This window comes from Schistocerca americana, chromosome 3, assembly GCF_021461395.2.
Source record: "Schistocerca americana isolate TAMUIC-IGC-003095 chromosome 3, iqSchAmer2.1, whole genome shotgun sequence".
Classification (NCBI taxonomy): domain Eukaryota; kingdom Metazoa; phylum Arthropoda; class Insecta; order Orthoptera; family Acrididae; genus Schistocerca; species Schistocerca americana.
Genome location: NC_060121.1, coordinates 252,138,734 through 252,157,572, shown reverse-complemented (window position 1 = coordinate 252,157,572; position 18,839 = coordinate 252,138,734). Strand labels below are relative to the sequence as shown.

General features: G+C 35.9%; 1 protein-coding gene across 5 annotated transcripts in view; it reads left to right on the top strand.

Moving 5' to 3' along the window:
- Positions 1–18,379, top strand: part of LOC124607292 (6-phosphofructo-2-kinase/fructose-2,6-bisphosphatase 2) — a 373,085-nt gene extending 354,706 nt beyond the window's left edge. For 4 of the 5 annotated variants that reach the window (XM_047139579.1, XM_047139583.1, XM_047139582.1 and 1 more), the window contains one exon: positions 15,671–18,379. In XM_047139579.1, coding sequence (XP_046995535.1) covers positions 15,671–15,757 — 87 coding nt within the window. In that variant the 3' untranslated portion in view covers positions 15,758–18,379. Of the gene's footprint in view, positions 1–5,982; positions 6,184–15,670 lie in introns of those variants that run through there. The other variant, XM_047139581.1, reaches the window with a different exon arrangement.
- Positions 18,380–18,839: the final 460 nt, after the last annotated feature.

Here is an 18,839-nt window from a genome sequence, read left to right as displayed (position 1 = left end):
CTTTTTATCGTCCCCCACAACAAGAGTCAGCAGGCATCTTCTCTGTGTCATACTGCACAGCTTGTAACTGTATATAGCGATTGTGGTTGTGGGACTACCCTGCAAACACTACACTGCTTGATAGAAGTCCTGACGTCATTGCTGACGTGGTTGTCCATTGATCAGAATACCATCTTCTGCGCAGAACATGATCATAATGACATCAGTTGACAGTTTGTATGGCTATATTGTGAATTAGATGCAGGACGGGGAAATAGCAGTTTGTTGCTTTAATTTTGGACACCAGTGTAAATGTAGATGACAAAATGAAGAATGTACCAGCAAAGTGTTGCTTCTGACTTTGAATAAAATACACCAAAGAAGTTTCTAATCCACTGGACACTGTCTATCAATCATATATGAACATGTAAGATAGGTCTGCAGCTGTTCATTGTGTTTGTAATCTTCTCTGTCGTGGAGAAAAAGGGATTGAGAGCTTTCTTATGTAGATCTTGTTTTCGTAGTTTGTGTCACATATGTTGGGCAAGATCTTTCCCTCTTTCAGTTCAAGTTAAGCAAGCAACACAGTATAAGATCAGTCTTTTGCACGTGTTAAGAGATCTTGTCTGGATGACAATGTTATATTCATTCATTTCTGTATTTATAGAAAAGCACTGTTCTTGTATTTAAGAACAAAATTATGCTTGCTATGTATGAGTGAACATCTCTTTCTGCAACTACTTGCAGCAAAAATCATCACCTGGAAAATTTAATGCACATATAGCTTGGGATGGTGGAAAAATTATTAGGTTATTAGGTGCAGTGCTCTTTGAGTAATGCATGTGAGGAGATTCAGTGCTATAGCTTACATGCATGTTGAAATGTGTTATGCAAACTTTGGTTCATCTCAACTATCAAATTCCTGGCTACATGTATGCAAATGCATAGCAGCCACCTCAAAATGTATTGTATCATGATTTAATAATTTTTATGTCATTGTAAGCAGTTTGTTTTATGTGCTCCATATAATGATATGTTGCCGAAACTACTCACAGAAATGATATAATGTTGCTTTTAAACCTTAGACAGGCTGCTGAACATAATTTAAGGACTACTTTAGGTATGTCTTGGGTGCTCTGATATGCATTTATCATCATCTCCATGGCTCTTGCTGCAAAATCCCATTTGTCTTGTTCATTTATATTTAGATTTTCACCAAAGTGTTTGGTTCCAAAGGAATAAGATAAGCATTCTTTGAATTTCAGTTTGCACATCACGCTAGTCAGTCATGGTTTTATTACTGTTAACAGTTTTTGTGAATTCCCCCATTATTATAAGAGTGTTGAATAATGCACAATAGTTGCTGAAGATGGCTTCTAGAAGTCTGCTAGAGAGAGAGAGAGAGAGAGAGAGAGAGAGAGAGAGAGAATATGTACATGAATTTTTGTTTGTTATTTCAATATGTGACATCATTTTCACTCCAGTTATTTGTTTTGCTAATGAGGCTTTTCTGGAAACCTCGGTTTTACTTCCGGTCAGTTTAGAATGGACAGTAATAAGATTTTGTGTGTTATTGAGAGCAATGAGAGGTGCCACAGTAGTTGTTTTCAATCTGAGTGTCGTCCTCCCCACGACGTTCTCCCCTTTCCTGGTCTTCTTATGGGTGTGCTTGCTTCTGTAGGTACAAGATGGTCTTTTCACCATATTTATTGCTTCTTAGAAGTGGATTTCCATAGTTACACTATTACAGAGTTTTCAACAGGATATTGGTTTTCAGTATTTTGAAGTTATATTTGATCTCTTCACAAATTGGGGATAAAACTGGGTTCCGTCTAGTGGTTTGTTACAGTGGTACTGGCTGGTGCAAATTTGCCCAGACTTACAGCCAGAGAACCCACAACTATTAACAGCTGAAGCTCATTTTGTCAGAAGCCTACAGACAAAATCCCTATTAGATCATATTCATAAGAATCTTTTTTGTGTGCAGATTACGAACTGCTTATGGCTTACCATTTCATCTTAATACAAGTACTGCATACCTACAAAAGTGCCATGTTTTAAAAAATAATTTCACTGTTTTCAAATAAGTATTCAGCTTCAGCAGTTTGTTTTGTGTTTTTGGCTTTCTTTTGAGGAAAAAAAATACATTTTTTTAATTTTCTGAGAATTGGGTACTGAAATTATTCTTGTTTTATGTGATAACCTTATATTATTAGCTGGCAAACACCTTGCAGCTTTCAAGTAATCATTGGAGAGGTCAATCCATTAGTTAGTTGAATGCCCATTTGAGGTGAAACAGTGGAAGCTAAAAAGTTTTAATGTGTGTTGAAAAGCCATTTCTTATGATAGCCTTATATTACCTGAGGAATTATTATCTCAATAAACACGAAATACTGCTTCACTGCCCCACTGATGTCTGTGGAAAAAGATTCAAGTCAAAAACATGAACTTTTTTGCAACATGTAAATGAGTGAATATATTAACTGTGAGGTAGTCCATACTGCTAGCCTCAGAAATAAGACAAAATCTATTTTTATTCTCATAATGAAAAATTGTTGACTTTAGTGACCTATGTAATATATGATAAGACGTTATGATGTGTAGACCCTACACATTATTATAATGCGAACAACAACAGTAAATTTATCAATGTGGCGTTCAGCTGAGATGTACGATTTTTAAAGAAAGAATTCCATTTTAAAGTCTAGTTGTTGGATGGCCTTTGCAGGTTGTGTGATTCAGATTATCTGGCACTTGCATAGTTATTTTCCCTACAAATAGTTGTACAAATCAATTCACTGCAAATTTTTAAGACAGCTGTATCAGTGGTTAAACACCATGCTTTATTTTCATGATACCATGGGGTGACTTGAACTGGTGCTGTCTCAGTGGTAAAATGTTAATAGGAGAAAATGTTTTAACAGTTAAATGACTGAATAAGAATTTTATTTGCTTTTGATAATGTCAAGGAAATACAAGGGTTGACTGAAAAGTAATGCCTCCATCTTAGTAACTCTTCAACAGTTGGCAGTATTGGTATGTGGCAGGTACTGGCTTGTTCTGTAGCCTCTTCTCTACAGCTCCAGTTGGCAGGAAACCTTAGCATTGAACGGTTGTGTTGTTACAGTGTAAAGTATGGAACCCTGCCCAGACAGTTGGTCAATGCAATTTAAGCAATGTCCAGTCATTGAATTCTTGACAGCAGAAGGTGTCACCCCAAAGGACATTCATCAGAGAATGAAAGCAGTTTATGGAGATTGTGTTGATGTGAGTACTGTGCGTCATTGGGCAAGTCAGTTTAAAGATGCTGAGGCGGGAACATCTGACCTGCGTGACAAACAGAGTTGGATGTCCCTTGACATCAACCACCGAGTTTCACAAGCAAAATGGTGACAGATTGATTCAGGATGATTGTGTCGTACCACTCACAGAGAAATGCCAGGAACTCCTCTCACATTATGAGAATGTTCTCCATTCAATTGTGACAGGAGACGAATCATGGGTACACCATTATGACCCAGAGATGAAACGTTAGTCTATGGAATATCGCCACAAAGACTTGCCCAGAAAAAGAAATTAAAGACGCAGCCCTCAGCTGGAAAATCATGGCCACAGTGTTCTGGGATGCAGATGGTGTTATCCATGTTGATTTCCTTGATCATGGAACAACAATTAATGCAGAGCATTGCATCACAACACTGCAAACTCTGAAACAGCAGCTAGCAAGGTTCCGAAAGGAGAGGGAAATGTTTTCCTGCAGCATAACAATGCCAAACCACACACTTCATTTGCCAACACAGCAGAACTTCAGAGATTGAATCTCACGACCGTACAGCATCTTCCATACAGTCCAGATTTAGCACAGTCTGACTTCCATCTGTACCCGATAATGAAAACAATCCGCGGGGACATTGTTATGCTTCTGATGAAGACATTGAGAGAACTGTGACACTGTGGTTGTGGAAACAGAGTGTTGACTTCTTCTGTGACGGCTTCAGAAAACTTGTTCATTGTTGGCAGGAATGTATCCAATTGTCTGGTGATTATGTGGAAAAGTGAATATTGGTAATTAAACATCACATTCTAAGGATTATTTCTGCATTTGATTTATTAAAATATTCCAATCCAAACCAAATTAATGAAGGTGGGGGCATTACTTCTCATTCAACCCTTGTATATAAGATGATTCCCTCTTCCTAACCATGACTGACTTTTCATGTTCAGATGCCAAGCCCTTTGTCTAATAACATCACAGTCCATACAAGGTTAAACTTAGAAAGGGGGCAATTGAAAGGGGAAGAATATGTTATGAAATATTCAAATACAAGGGGTTGGACAAAAATATGTAAACATAGCAAGAAATCCGTTTTTCAATATACATACAGATATTATCCAAACCTGCAGGATGTGCTGTTGTATTTGACCACGAACGGCACCTGTGCAATGTCTTCAATACATTGCAAGTGTCAGTCATGGTCGAAACAAATATTCTGTGTAGTTGTGAGTGCATTGTGTTGGAGCTAAGTGAATTTGAACATAATGAAATTGTTGGTGCACATGTGATGGTTGCACCCATAATCAGAGTAGTCGAAATGTTTGATGCGTAAAGAGGCACCATATCGAAGATTTATACTGCATGCGGGGAAAGTGGAAAAAAATCATGTGCTAAGTTAAAATGTGGACAAAAGCAGTTATTTAATGATTGAGGCTGATGGTCATGGAAGAGGATTGGGATGAAAAATAGAGAGGACAATAGCTGCAAAAGTCACTGCAAAATGGAATGCCACACACTTGTGAATCCTGTCAGCACCAAAACAACATGAAGAGAGCTCCATAAGTTGGGAATTGCAGGGCAAGCTGGACTTCCAAAACCTCTCATGAGCGTTCCAAATACCTTAACAGGAAAGCATGGCACTCAAGCCATAAAACCTGGACTGTAGAACAATGGCAGAATGTCATGAGGCTTGTGTTATATTGTTGTCAACTCCTGGCAACATTTATGTCCCAAGAGTTCCGCGATGATTCGGGCAACAATGTCATGGCATTCCATTAGCATCGTGCTTACTGTGCAAGGTATCATTACTGCCAAGAATTATGTGACCACTTTGGCTGATCAGGTCCACCCTATGGTGCAATGTTTGTTCCCCAATGGTGATATTGTGTTCCAAGATGATAGGACTCTTGTTCACAGTTTGTATTGTCCAGGACTGGTTATGTGGGTGGGAGGATGAATTGTCACATTTCCCTTGGTCACCACAGTCCCGAGATCTCAATATCTATGAGCCTTTGTGTTCTACTTTGAAGAGAAGGGTGCGTGGTCGCTATCCATCTCCACCATCATTACCTGAACTTGCCAGTATTTTGCAGGAAGAGTGGTATAATAGTGCCTTGAAAACCATACAAGCCCTGTATTTATCCATTCTTAGATGACTAGAAGCTGTTTCAAATGCCAATGGTTTCATACACCATATTGGACATGATAATGCATTTTGTTTTTAGTGTTTCCATATTTCTGTCCAACTTCTGTGTTTTGTGTCTTCTGCTGAATGCATGCATGTGTTTCATGTTACAGAACACTAGCCATGACATGAGTAATAATAATAGACAACACTTGAATGTAAAAAGAAGAGGAAACAAATAGTTCTAACTGTAACATATTGTGAGACAGAAATATATTTTTATTTAACAAATGTGCGGTCATTGCAGTCATTTGGTGAGGTAGACCAAGTTTTTAAGGTTTGAATCAAAGACAATAAATGTTTCATTGTTTGAATGGATTAGGTTAGAAAGCTCTGATACTTCTATTCCCAGGCTGGTAGAAAAGAATTATTGCTCATTCTGATCTGCTTCATTATTTGAGACTGTAATATGTAGAATTAGCCTTAATATTATTATTAACTCACAGATGACTTTGTATTCTGCACCTTCTTGTGTGCTCAATTATCTAAACAACTAATGACTGACAAAAATGCTGTGGGACCTGGTCCTGTTGTTATTTTTCAGGAAGTGGAGCGGTAATCTCAGGATGTCGTCATTGGAACACCAGTGAAATGTTAAATGATCTTATTAATTTGATAGCTTTCTGTAATCTTCAGTTTTGACAATGTTAGTATTGGGAATGAATTAGAACAGTTGACTCAAATAATCTACTTATACTTGGTCTTTGTGATCTTTTGTGAATAAATACACTAATGTATGACAGAAGGTTGTGCTGTTCCATTCATTTCTTGCCCACTTCTAAGCATGTTTATAGTGGAATACTGATGCTAACTGCATGCCTTGCTTAGCAAATCCTATATCTATGCTCATTCCAAACTTCATACTATTCCATTAAATCCCTCAATGAAAGTGATCTTGTTCAACTAGGTGTTTATTTGATGACACTCCGGACTCAAACACATTTGTACAGCTGTACCTTGGAACTTGAAGCTATTTGGAAACAACGAAAAAGCAGTAAATAGTATTGTATTTTGAACAAAGAAAATCTGGTTTCTTGGTATGAAGATATGTTTAAAAAATTTAGTGTACATATTTGGGAGGTTATACTACTACATTAATTTGCCAATTATTACCGTTTAAGTATTTTGTTTTTGTGTTAAACTTAAAAATTGATGGTGATTTCTGTGAATCTTAAATTAGACAATGTGTGAAAGAAATGAGGTCATCTAGAATAATCAAAGAATAATGTCACATGACTCTCGGAAAGACTCAAACTAAATAGATACTAGTAACCCTGCATTGTAGTCCAGCAGGATGCTACAGTAAAACCCTTTTTTAACAGACCTCTGGGGACCCAAATAGTTTTCCTTAAACAGGAATTTCACCTGAGTATACTGAAGGAGTGACCCAGAATCATAATTAAAGCATTTAATTATCCTCTACTCAAATTTAAATACAATACACATATATAGTTATTACACTTTTCACAGAACACACTTTTTCTTAAAAATCAAGATGAGCTGTTTGTGTTGTCATTCCAACACATTGGAGTAAAGAAGTTGTTGCTCCAATTTATTGATATTTGTTAAAATTGATTCATGTACATTAAAAGAGGAAAAGAAATTGCTGACAATATCAGTTCCTTGCACAGCATCAACGAAACTTGGAGCAGTTGTCTTCTCTTTTCTTCTCCTTCTTCTTCATAATCATCATTGCTACCACAAGTTCCTGCTTCACAGCGTTCCTTCACAAGCATTTCAGACATTCACTTGCACCCATTTCATGTGTGGAAGTAAGGACATCATCATGGCAAACTAAATCCTGGAATGTCACATTTTGAGACTTATCAGTAATCCTATCCCATTCTTCCTCTGGAATAATGTCATCTTCTGCAGCAACTGATGTTCCACAGCCAGCTTTTGTGTTACAGTTTAATACAGCCTGTTGTGGTACAGAATTTGCGGCAGCAGTAAACGCACGAGTAGCCTGTAGAACAAGGAATATCATCACTTCTTTCCTCTCAGGGAATGAAAGTGACTTCTGTAAGCTGCTACTCTGTACTTGGCTTTAACAGGGTGTATTATGCACAGGTCCAGTGGATGCAGATGACTTCTATAGTTCATAGAGAGGAACACTTACACTCCTCAGAAGTTACGCTTCCTTGGGATCTACATGGTGCTGGTCGATAATAATTTTCCTTCATGCTGCACCCATCTTGACGCCTAAATACCTAAGGAATCTGATATCATTCAGACACTTCTGTTGTAACTGTAAGGACAGTTAAGTTTTTGAACACTTGGGAATTTTAAAATTTTCTGTTATTAGTAGAGGTTACTTTCCACTTCCGTCTCTGTTTACTTACACCCAATACCATTTTCATTCTTCCTTTACTTCTTTTACCGTGATAGCATTTCTCTCCATTAATGGTATATGTTTATGCCAAAAGTAAATTATAACAGATGCCAATTTCACCAGGCTAGAAAATATCTCTAGACTTAAAATCTTGTGTCAGTTGTGGCAGCGTAATGTTCTTCCAATAGTTTACACTTTCTGAGTCCACAGCCTGACTTTCTTCACTTATATTTTGAAATGACAGATTGTAACTCTTTTAAAATGATCCAACCAGCCATTCACTGCACTGAAATTTTCAGCACCAGTCTTCAGGATGGTTTCATGAGCATGTTTCCACTTATTGGAATGCTGCCACTTCTCATTCCTTGGAATCATTGTAAGAGAACATTTTCCACTACAGTGTATGATGAAATATGAATGTTCTCCCATTTGGATCCAGAAGAATTGTTGGGTTCAGTATTTAATGCTTCCTTATTTGGAGTATACCAGTGGTGTAGATAGTGCTAAATCATATTTCTTCACCATGTTAGAAAGTTTTATATTAAGATTATCTTTGACATAATGGATGATTGTCAGAATTGTAAGCTATCTGTGTTTGCAGGCCATAGCTCCACAAAAGTAAAACTTTGACTCATCTTTAACAAACAAATACACTTCCTTGTCCTTTGTAGATCAAGTGACTGTGACATCAGGTCATGTGACCTAAGTTGCGTTGTAGTCAAGGTGGAATTAAATTTCCGACTCGCTCAGCACATCTAGCCATAACGCTACAAGAGAGGTAGAGTTATTGACCAAACAGCTGTGATCTAAGTAGGCATAGAATGAAAGAATCAATTACCATTTACTGCATTCATGTAGTGTGAAACTGAAAGAAATCAGGAACTCAGTGGGATATATTAGCAACTTTGCTAAAAACAAGATTTAAATTTTCTGATGTTCAGTTTCTTAAAGGGGACCTTTTCTTAAAGCAGAGTTCATTATAACATTGTTCTTATGTGAGTTTCAGCAGGAGCGATGGAAGTATTTCTAAAAGGCGGGACTTCTGTAAAAGCTGGTTCATTAGTTTGGGGTTTAACTGTATGTCCTTTCTGCTTCTCTAGCCAACTATTTGCCAATAAAGGTATTTTCAAGGCCCTTATGTATTTTGAGTAATCCCTGAAAACAATGGGCCTTTTTTATGCCAGACTGATGAAATTATCAGCTTCAATCTGTGGTTTCCAAACATCAACAGTTGCAGAGGAGAAGCTAGTTTATTTTGGTAGCTGGAATAACCATTGGTAACTGGGATAACCATTGAAAACTTAAACCCCTGTCTACTCTTGTATGTTGTGTGTCCATGATATTCCTTTTGCACTTAACATAAAATATTGCCCCATTTTTTCTTGCACTAACTGTAGTAGCATTTGTATCTTCTCATAATATGTCTAAATGACTCAGGTTTTTCTGCTTGATTAAAGAAAATTATTTGTGCTGCTTCATCACTTTGTTGTAAACTTTGCTTGCTTTAGCCTTCAAGTTCATAACGATTAAAGTATTTTTTGATTAATTTGATTTTAAAAACCATCAAGTCATTAAATCAATATAGATTAAAATATCCCTTCTTCTCAGTCACTTGACCATTCAACTGTAATGAAACTTATTGAATGTTGCTGAAGACAGTGAACGATATCTTTGCACAATAATTAATCAATTGCTGATGTTAAGCCACTGTTTCACTGCCGTTATATTTTTAGTCAGCAAAGCTTTCAGTCCACCAAGATCATCAGTCACAGTTGTAGTGGTCTGCATACCTCAATGAACTGATTTTGAGCCCTTAGAATCACACACTAGCTTTAGAATTAACAAGATTTTCTTTAAATATGTAATCAGAATACAGGTTGAAACACAGAGAAGACAATTTACTCTCTTGGAGAACATCCCTCAGAATCTTTGTTTCAGAAACTTGTTTTTCCAGTTCAGAATTCAGCAGTTTGATCCAAGTAAAGGTTTATTATTATTTTTCGTCATTCTGGATTGGTGTCGTGTGTCTCCATTACTCCTCATTCCATTTCAGACTCACATCCTCAACTGTCATTTTATCTTACGAGGTTAAATTCCAATTATGTCAGTTTTACATAACTGAATTTCTTTTTCTTACATTCTGCTGCCACAGATATTATAGCATTTCAGTTTTCTGATGTTGACTTGCTCTTTATCTAGGAAAGGACCTAGATTCTTTCTTTCCCTTCTTTTGTTGGCTGCCATACTTTGCTTGTATCACTTGTATGGACGGAAGGTGGGGGGGGGGGGGGGAGGAAGCACTCATTAGTAATGTTATTTAGAGCTGTCCTAGTTCAGTCTAAATGAGTGCTATAATTATAACTACACATGATTACAGCTCTCTAAACATTTAACTGACTTTATTGACTTCATTAGGATTGGGTAGTTGTTCCAGTGTTTTGTTGTTATACTGAGCATGTAACTGAGTGTGCACCAGTGAGTGTGAAATTTCATGCCAGTATTGCAAATAGGTATGTAACTCTCTGGGTGTTATTCTTATATGAGTGTGATGGGGCTGTAAAGTGTTTGCTGAAAAGGAAATGACTCATTCAACCATATTTACAAGAATCTGTATGCTGATTAACTCCACTCTTCAAATGAATTTTAAAGTGATTTTCAGTGCAAAAATTATTGCTCTAACATTAACCAGAAAAGTAATATACATGTGTCTTCATTTGAATGTCATGACCGGTATTAATTAAATATTATACTACTTCAATGTTAAAGCATGCACCTAAGACACAATTTGTAAAGCAAAACTTCGCATGAAGTGCATTGTAGAGGAGCAATAAGAAAAAGAACACACAAAAGGGGAGAGGGGGGGGGGGGGGGGGGGGAACAAAAAAACTTACTTTGTAGCATCGAAAAAAGAGTCTAGTGATAGTTTATTTTTCAAAGATAGCTTTAGCATTATTTAAATTTTTATCCCAACATTAACTGCAACCTATCTAGGTACTTAAAATGTTATGTACCTTTTTGTTAAGGCAGAATTGGATTAAGTAATTAACCACAAAGAAAACTCTGTGAATCTCTGATTTACTTGAAATTTTACTGATTGTTAATTAATATAGTGAAGTTGCTATGCCAGTATACAGGAGTGTAAAATAAATGATGGTATGACTATGGAAGGATGTTCATGAGACAAGAAGAAGAACAGAAATCTAAATAAATATATAAATCCAAACCTCACTGTTTCAAGATGAAATGTTTGAAACATGCTGTTCATGTACTTCTCTCATACTCATTGTTACGATATATATTAGCCATTTCACTGAAAGCTTTGAAACTGAGCAACATTGACTTTCTTTCTATTAATGATCAAACAGTGGAAGCTCCAGGTAGGAATATCAACACTGTAGGAAAAGATAGATTGCTACTTACCATAAAGAAAACATTTTAAGTTGCAGCTTAATGTATCTTCTTTAGGGTAAGTAGGAATCTGTCTTTTCATACATTGTTGTTCCCATTAATAATGTTTGAGTTACATCACAGACCTTCTCAGATGCTTCAGTAACTGGATCTGGTGAAACACTATTCTTTGGACTAGCAAAAACCAAATAGTTTGTATTGTCCCTCAAGAAAAAGTCAATTGGGATGAGGTCTAGAGAGTGGTTGGAAACACCTTCTATATGTCATTTCACATGGAAAAGGAATTGGGCTGTTGACCCATCATGCATAAACTACATTATACCATATTGATAAATTTAGTGTCATGACTTTGTTATGAGCAGGCTAAGTAAACTAATAGAAATTCCTGCAAGGAACAATATGTAAAATAAGAGAAAGGCAACCCCTCATATATTACAAACTGATATGTGTGGAGCATAGAAACGTGTAATGGATAACGGTATTTACATGAGCTTTTGAGCTCTTGCTCTTTTTCTAATAAAAGTACCCCACACACACACAAATGTACAGAACCATGGCTGTGGTACTGTATGTTTCCATGTGTGAATGCATGTACTTTTAGCAGAAAAAGAGCAAGAGCTTGAAAGTTAATGTGAACATTGTTTTATATTATGTTTTCTGTGGTCCACACATTAGTCCGCTATAGGTGAGTGGCTGGCTTTTCCTTATTTTGAACTACATGTGTCTGTCACACTGTCTGTGTTTCAAATGATTTACTACCAGCCTCACACTGTCTCACAGTGGCATAGCAGTGATGACGAAGCTGAGCATATTGATGTCTCTTCTTCGCCTGAATTCTTGTAGGCACAATTGTGTCAGGGTTTCTGTCATAATGTCAGTGCCATGTCACAGATATTCAAAGCTCCATCATCACAAAAATAAATGTTTTAAGCCTATGGTTACACAGACTTTCCTTCTCCACCTGGTCCTAGGAACATGGTTTTGAAGTTTGTACCAGTATTTATCTTGAAATTATGAATATGCATGTGCCCCTGAATAAATTTTATCAACCACAGTGATGCATATGTTTATATAGGATAGTAGGTTTTCTAAAACTAAATATAAGCACCATATAAATCATCTAGAACAAATGGAAGGAGAATTGGAAAGAAATCGTAAGGCATTTAAAGCAGAGTATATATTTCTCTTTGGCATAAGGAGATAAATGTAAACTGAATTTTATTGTTGAAGAAGACTGGAACTTGGGTCTATCCAGTTTCCTGCATCAATGCTAAAGTTACTGACAATTGAAGAAAACTTCAAGATGACAAAATGTTGTGTACCATCATTAATGGGAAAGCACTACCATAAACAAACTTAGCAGCATTGAAAATTCATATAGCTGACTTAGTAGAAAATATTTATTCCTCTCTGCATCTGACCAGTGTTTCACAGGTTTTAGAGTGCTGTTGACACATTTCCCCATAAAGATAAAATGTGAGTGTTGAAAATGTATTTTTCCTATAAAAACTGGTTGTATTCTGTTTTCAGTCATCTGTGCTGTTGACACGCTCGGTTTAGGATTTCTTAAATTGTAGGGAAACATAACTTTCAATTAGAAGAAAAGATTAGGACTGAAAATTGAGGATATTAGAAAGAAAGAAGGTGAGATGGGGGGGGGGGGGGGTTGAAGGAAAGGAAAGAAACAGTTCTCACCTGATCTGAGAAGTATGGGAGAGAAATTACCAATGGCCTTGTAAATGAACTGTCCAGACATTCACTTGAAGTAACTTAGGGAAGCCATGCAAATACTAGAACTGAATCTGAGTAAAATCATTCTGGGCATTAGGACATGACATTCTGTAAAACTAAATAGCTACTGTCAGACAGAAGCTGAGGTTTCTACAAACTTGAGCAGTTCTCTTCAGGGCAGTGAGACTACAGTATTCACCTTTCACCATACACAGAGATGTATTTGTTGTGGATTAGCTTGTTACCATTAAAATTTTTTGCATTCAGAAGTGAAATTACTGTTGTGCATTGTTAAAAATTGAATGTTGGTACTCAAAATCATGTCAGAGAAATTTAATATCCTGTTGCCAACAAAGTTATTGGAGGTTTGTAGTGTCTCAGTTTTGACATGAATGGAAGAAAGGACCCTTCATCCCTCTTTCTAAGATAATCATTTTTGCAATCCTATTGTGCAATTTAATTAAATGGATAAAATATAAGCCTAGATAATCAGATGAGAATTAGATGTTCATTTTCCCGATTAAAAAATTCCACAATATTATTGTTGCATTACATCATGTAATTTCCCCACTTGAGAAACTACTTCAGGCTCAAAATAAAAAAAGTAATTAACTTTAAAATGCATGGAATGAAAGTTATGTTTCTAATAAAAGTAATAGCCTAAATCAAACCTGCACTAAGAATACAAGAATAAATATCAGTTTGCCATCGGATTGCTACAGGTAGATAATTGTTTAAGAAACTTGCAGGCTTTGAAGCCAGAGAGCTTTCGGTGTGACAGATTTTGTAGGTGTGTTTGTGGGGTGGGGAACAACACACTTGATGGTACCAGCTCTTTATTTCCTCAAGAATTAGTTTATACGAGGGTTAGAACTTTAATAGTGGAAACTATTTATTTACAGCTCGTACAAAATAGATACATTTTTCAAAGTTTTACTGCCCTTCAAAGTAGTCACCAGCATTGTGTATAACCCATTGCCAGTGATGTGGAAGTTGTAGGATACTCTTTGCAGTGCCAGTTGCGTTGACAGTTCGAGTGGCGTGGTCTATTGCCTGACGAATTTGTAGCAGTTCTGAAGTGAATGCTGTGAAGTGTTTCCTTCAGTTTAGAAATCAAGATGAACTTATGAGGGCTTAGGGGAGTGCAGTAGGTGGTATAGCACTTAGCAGCCCCAACAGTGAAACAAATCAGTAACAGCTTGCATTGTATGTGCTTGAGCCTTCTCCTGCAAAATGATGGTCAGGTCCTGCAGAAAGTGTCATCGCCTCTGTCTCTATGCTGTTCATTTTTGGAACACAACCTACAACCAGCTTAGAGACAGAAGTGATGACACTTTCTGCAGGACGTGACCATCATTTTGCAGGACAATGCTCAAGCACGTACAGTGCAAGCTGTTACTGATTTGCTGGACTGATGGGCTGCTAAGTGCTATAAGTGCTATACCACCTACTGCACTCCCCTGACTTAAGCCCTCATGAGTTCAACTCGATTTCTAAACTGAAGGAAACACTTCACAGCATTTGGTTCAGAACTGATACAAATTCATCAGGCAATAGACCGTGCCGCTCGAACTGTCCAACACCACTGGCACTGCTAAGAGTATCGTATGACTTCCACATCGCTGGCAATGGGTTATGCACAATGCTGATGAATACTCTGAAGGTCAGTAAAACTATGAAACACATCTCTATTTTGTACGAGCTGTAAATAAATAGTTGCCACTATTAAAGTTCCAACCCTAATAAAATTTTACTTCCTGTCACTCTTCTGCATCTTACAGTTCATTTTGGTGTCAATTATTCTCTTTGATTTAATTATTCCCCTTCACTATTCTGTCCTTCATGTAACCTCTGTTTGCCCCATTTTTGTTTTGCGTTCTCTTCTATTCTTAATCTCTCTATTGTTTACCTCTAACACTTACAACTGCTCACATTTGTCAAGGTTTATTTCTTGCTGGCATTAAATTGCTAATTTCCCTCTTCTTCCTACATCATCCCTCCCTCCCACCCCCCCCCCCCCCCCCCCCCAAAAAAAAAGAAAGCTTAAGATTTTGGCAAAAATTATTTTCCAATTTTTAATTATCCCTTCCCCCTCGCCACTTTACTCCCATTTTTGTCAGGATTCAAACAGCTAGTACATGTGATGACTTTTGTACATATCTGTTAACTTGTTGTTGACTCGTAAGGAAAGATTTGTATGTGCTGTTAGATTTCATTCCTGGGTACATACATCAAAAGAGCATTGCAGTAGTAATATATTCAGAAACATATGACATCAGTTGTATGGTTAAAAATCACGCAAAGGTAATTCGTATAGGACAAGTCTACTAGGGGAGAAAAGATTTAAAAGTGATACTGCTAAAATAACATGTATCAAGAAAATATTTTGCTCTATAAACTTATCATGCACTTTGGCAACTCTATAATGAAGGACTGTGAGACACATAACACTTAGAAAGTCAGTACTGTGATATTGATTTGACATAAGAAGATCTTTGAACGGCAGTACTTCAACTAATTTTGATGTTCTTATAAGGATTCTTGTAAAGATAAATATTCATTAAAGCAGTGTTAGCAATGTAACTATCATTTATCATTTGATATTTTTTTACTGTATGTGTATTACAAAAGTAACATTTGAATATTTAAGTAACTGACAAGAAACTCAAATAATACTATGTACATGAGCTCCATCACATAAAACATACAGTTTAACTGCAAATCCGCAGAGGACTGTAATGTTAACATTTTGGTTTATCAGATTCCTGGGACGCTAGAGGACAGGTTCAAGCGAGCAAATTTTGGACGTATTGTGCCCTCTGTGATGGTCAACTCTGATGCATCTTGATGCTTGATGGAAGAACTAGCTCCAGAAATGGCTTCACATATGGACCAGTATTGTAACTGACTCTACAAAGTATAAATGTGATTTCATAACAAGTAATTAAAAGTGTGTTAACAGGTATAACACAGTCATTGGTATTCTGATTCCAGATGTTTAATTACGGATAAGTAAACACTGAGAGACTTTTATACCCTTATCTATTGATAATGGTTGAAACTGATGGTCTCTTGTTGATTTTTCTAGGATTGTCAGCATGTGTACCTAAATGTTGATTTTATTTGCAAGATTTACAAAATTCAACCCCTTCCTAATTACTAAAAGATTAGTTCAATTTATATGTGATATGCTTTAAATTTTGTCATTTGCTTGTATTAAAAAAACTGTATTTGACAGTTACAGTATTATTTGATTGATTGCTCTATGCAATACATTTAACTCAGTACAAGGTCTGACAATCCTGATAGTTGTTAGTTTTAAAGATATTGGTTACATATTTGAACACTTACTCTGTCTCATCCTTTTAGAAAATAAAATCACTTTGCGACTACAGTAATGATACGATTTGTAGATGTTAATGTATCTTTGTTTTTATATGACAAATTTAAAATATCTTTGTGAAGTATGTATCAATATTTTGTCATAATTTTTTTATTAGGATGATTAATAGCCTCATTAATGTATGGTTCACAAGTATGAGTGTGTGTACATGTTACTGTGTATGTGGCCAATTTAAGGCGCACTTATGTATTTTGTGCTGTGTAAGACAAAAGGAAGTTGGTTTGATGGGTGCTACTCAAGTAAGTGATTATATTGTGTTCAGTCATTTGGATGAGTGAAGAATGATCATGACATGCCCATGTGCTGAATGATACTGCAGTAGCGGGACTACTACAGTAAAGAAAAATAATTAATTTTCACTCTTAAATAACTTAATGACTGGTGGAAGACACTATGAAATCAACACTGTCACAGTCAACAGCATTAACTTTTTGTATGATTGTGGCAATTACCAACCAGATTACTGACAGGTCACTTCAGTTGTAAGCTTTCTACTCTGTTATCCAGCATGCAGTATGTCTGCATAGGTTTGGTAACATAGAGTTACTGCCAGAAAGCCTAAAAATACTATCACAGTGGCAACTGTTTGAACTCTGTGAAGCAAGGTAGACTTTTCTTGTTTCTGTAACTTTGCCTGCAGCATAGAACCTGTACTGCATAGAAAAAAGAACTCTTTGTGTGACAAACATGAAATGTTTTGTTGTGTAAAGCTTTGCTGAAGTTTTCTTTAGTTCCAAAGTAATGATATTGTGGGTGTAAAAAGAAAGACCCAGGAGCTGACTACAGCTTTTTTCATTGTTTCTATGACTAATGGGTTTGTAAATCCATGTTTTAGTTATATTACAGTAAAAAGCCATATCAGAGTGTAGAATGAATATCAGTAACATATCGTGTAGTTTCAAGGGACTGTTATTTATTTAATGAACTTTAAAGAATATGTTTTGTTCTGTATGGTAATATTTAAGACTTTAATATTTGACTTCTTTGTTTATAGTATGTAAGTAGAAACTGTGTGATATCAACTATACAAAATATTGTTTGCATGTTTTAACTTATTTATGCCTTGTGTTAATTGATGTGATTTCTTTTATTGGACATATTGTTTATCTCTACTGATTGTAGAGCATCTTAGATAATGAAGTTATTGTTGTTAAGTCATTATGTAATATAATTTGCACTTTCTGGGATGTAGGAGGCGCTTTAGCAAGAAGTGAGTTGAGGTGTCTTTCACTGATGGTGCTGAATGAATGTCCTATTCTTCCCTCCAGCAGTTAATGCCAAATTGAATAATGAAGGTTTCAGAGCTTAATTTCAAGAGATAATTAAATTTGTGGGTTTAATCATGAACAATACAGTTAAATCTAATTGCCATTTGTTATTCAGACACATAACTTGACTTGGAGTTCTGGACACTGTGAATGCTGGACTAATACACTGAGTAGAGTTAGTTCCCGAATGAAATGAGGCATAGCAGGGAAAAACACTTTTATACTATGAAAGATAGTATGAAATAATATATCTATGTAAATTTGTAATATTTTCAGAAAGAAAATAAGATCTATTTTGTAAGTATATGAATTTTGGTTATCTGAAATTGTGTCTCAGTTAATTGTATCACTTTTATTTTTCAGTCTTATATGACTGGAATCATCTGTGGAATTACATTTTGCATTTTGGATGGATATTGATCCTAACAGTCAAAGTAAAACTCTTTGAACATTACAACAGTTTTATACAACCAAAGGTTGAACATCTAAAGGCTACATTACATATTCTATTTATTGTTTTGTAATTATAAATTTTACTGGTCTTGTTATATATTTACAAAAATAAAAATTTCAAAACAGTGTTAAGTGTCTTTTTTAAGGTTATGAGATGACTTAAAAGCCTGGTATGTGCCAAAACAAGAAACAGTGGAAGCAGAAGCTATTTTGTGATATTTTAATAGCTAGAATCCTCTTGAGTTTCCAAATGTTATAACTTCTGAATGATATCTTTGTAAAATATGTTTGTCATGGTTGTTAATGTATTCATATACATAACAGAAAAAGTCTTTTTCAAACTGTATGAAATAAGTTTATTTATGGTTTTTCTTTTATGTCCTTGCTAACCTCATCCTTTCCTGTTGACTACTGCTAGGATGTAGCATTTAGTGTCTTTCTTAACAGAAAATAATAATAAGAGTTTATATTTTAATTGTATCATGTAAGATGAATTAGTATAAGATAATGAAACAAATGAAAATTCAGTGCACTCAATTTCATACATTTTCAGTTGTGATCAATATTATTGCAAATATGATGGACAGCATCTGCAGAGATACATCCTATGCTTTAGAAACCTCAGTGTTAACGTCTCTGCCTCCTCATCCCTTCTTTTCTTCACACTGACAGCTATTTGCATGAAAATGAGACTGATGTACACGTTGCATTGTTCGGAAATGCATCACTTCCCTGCCACTGAAATAATGTCCTTTGCTCAAGAACATGTTCACAGAGATAAACACAAAAAGACACACTAACATTAT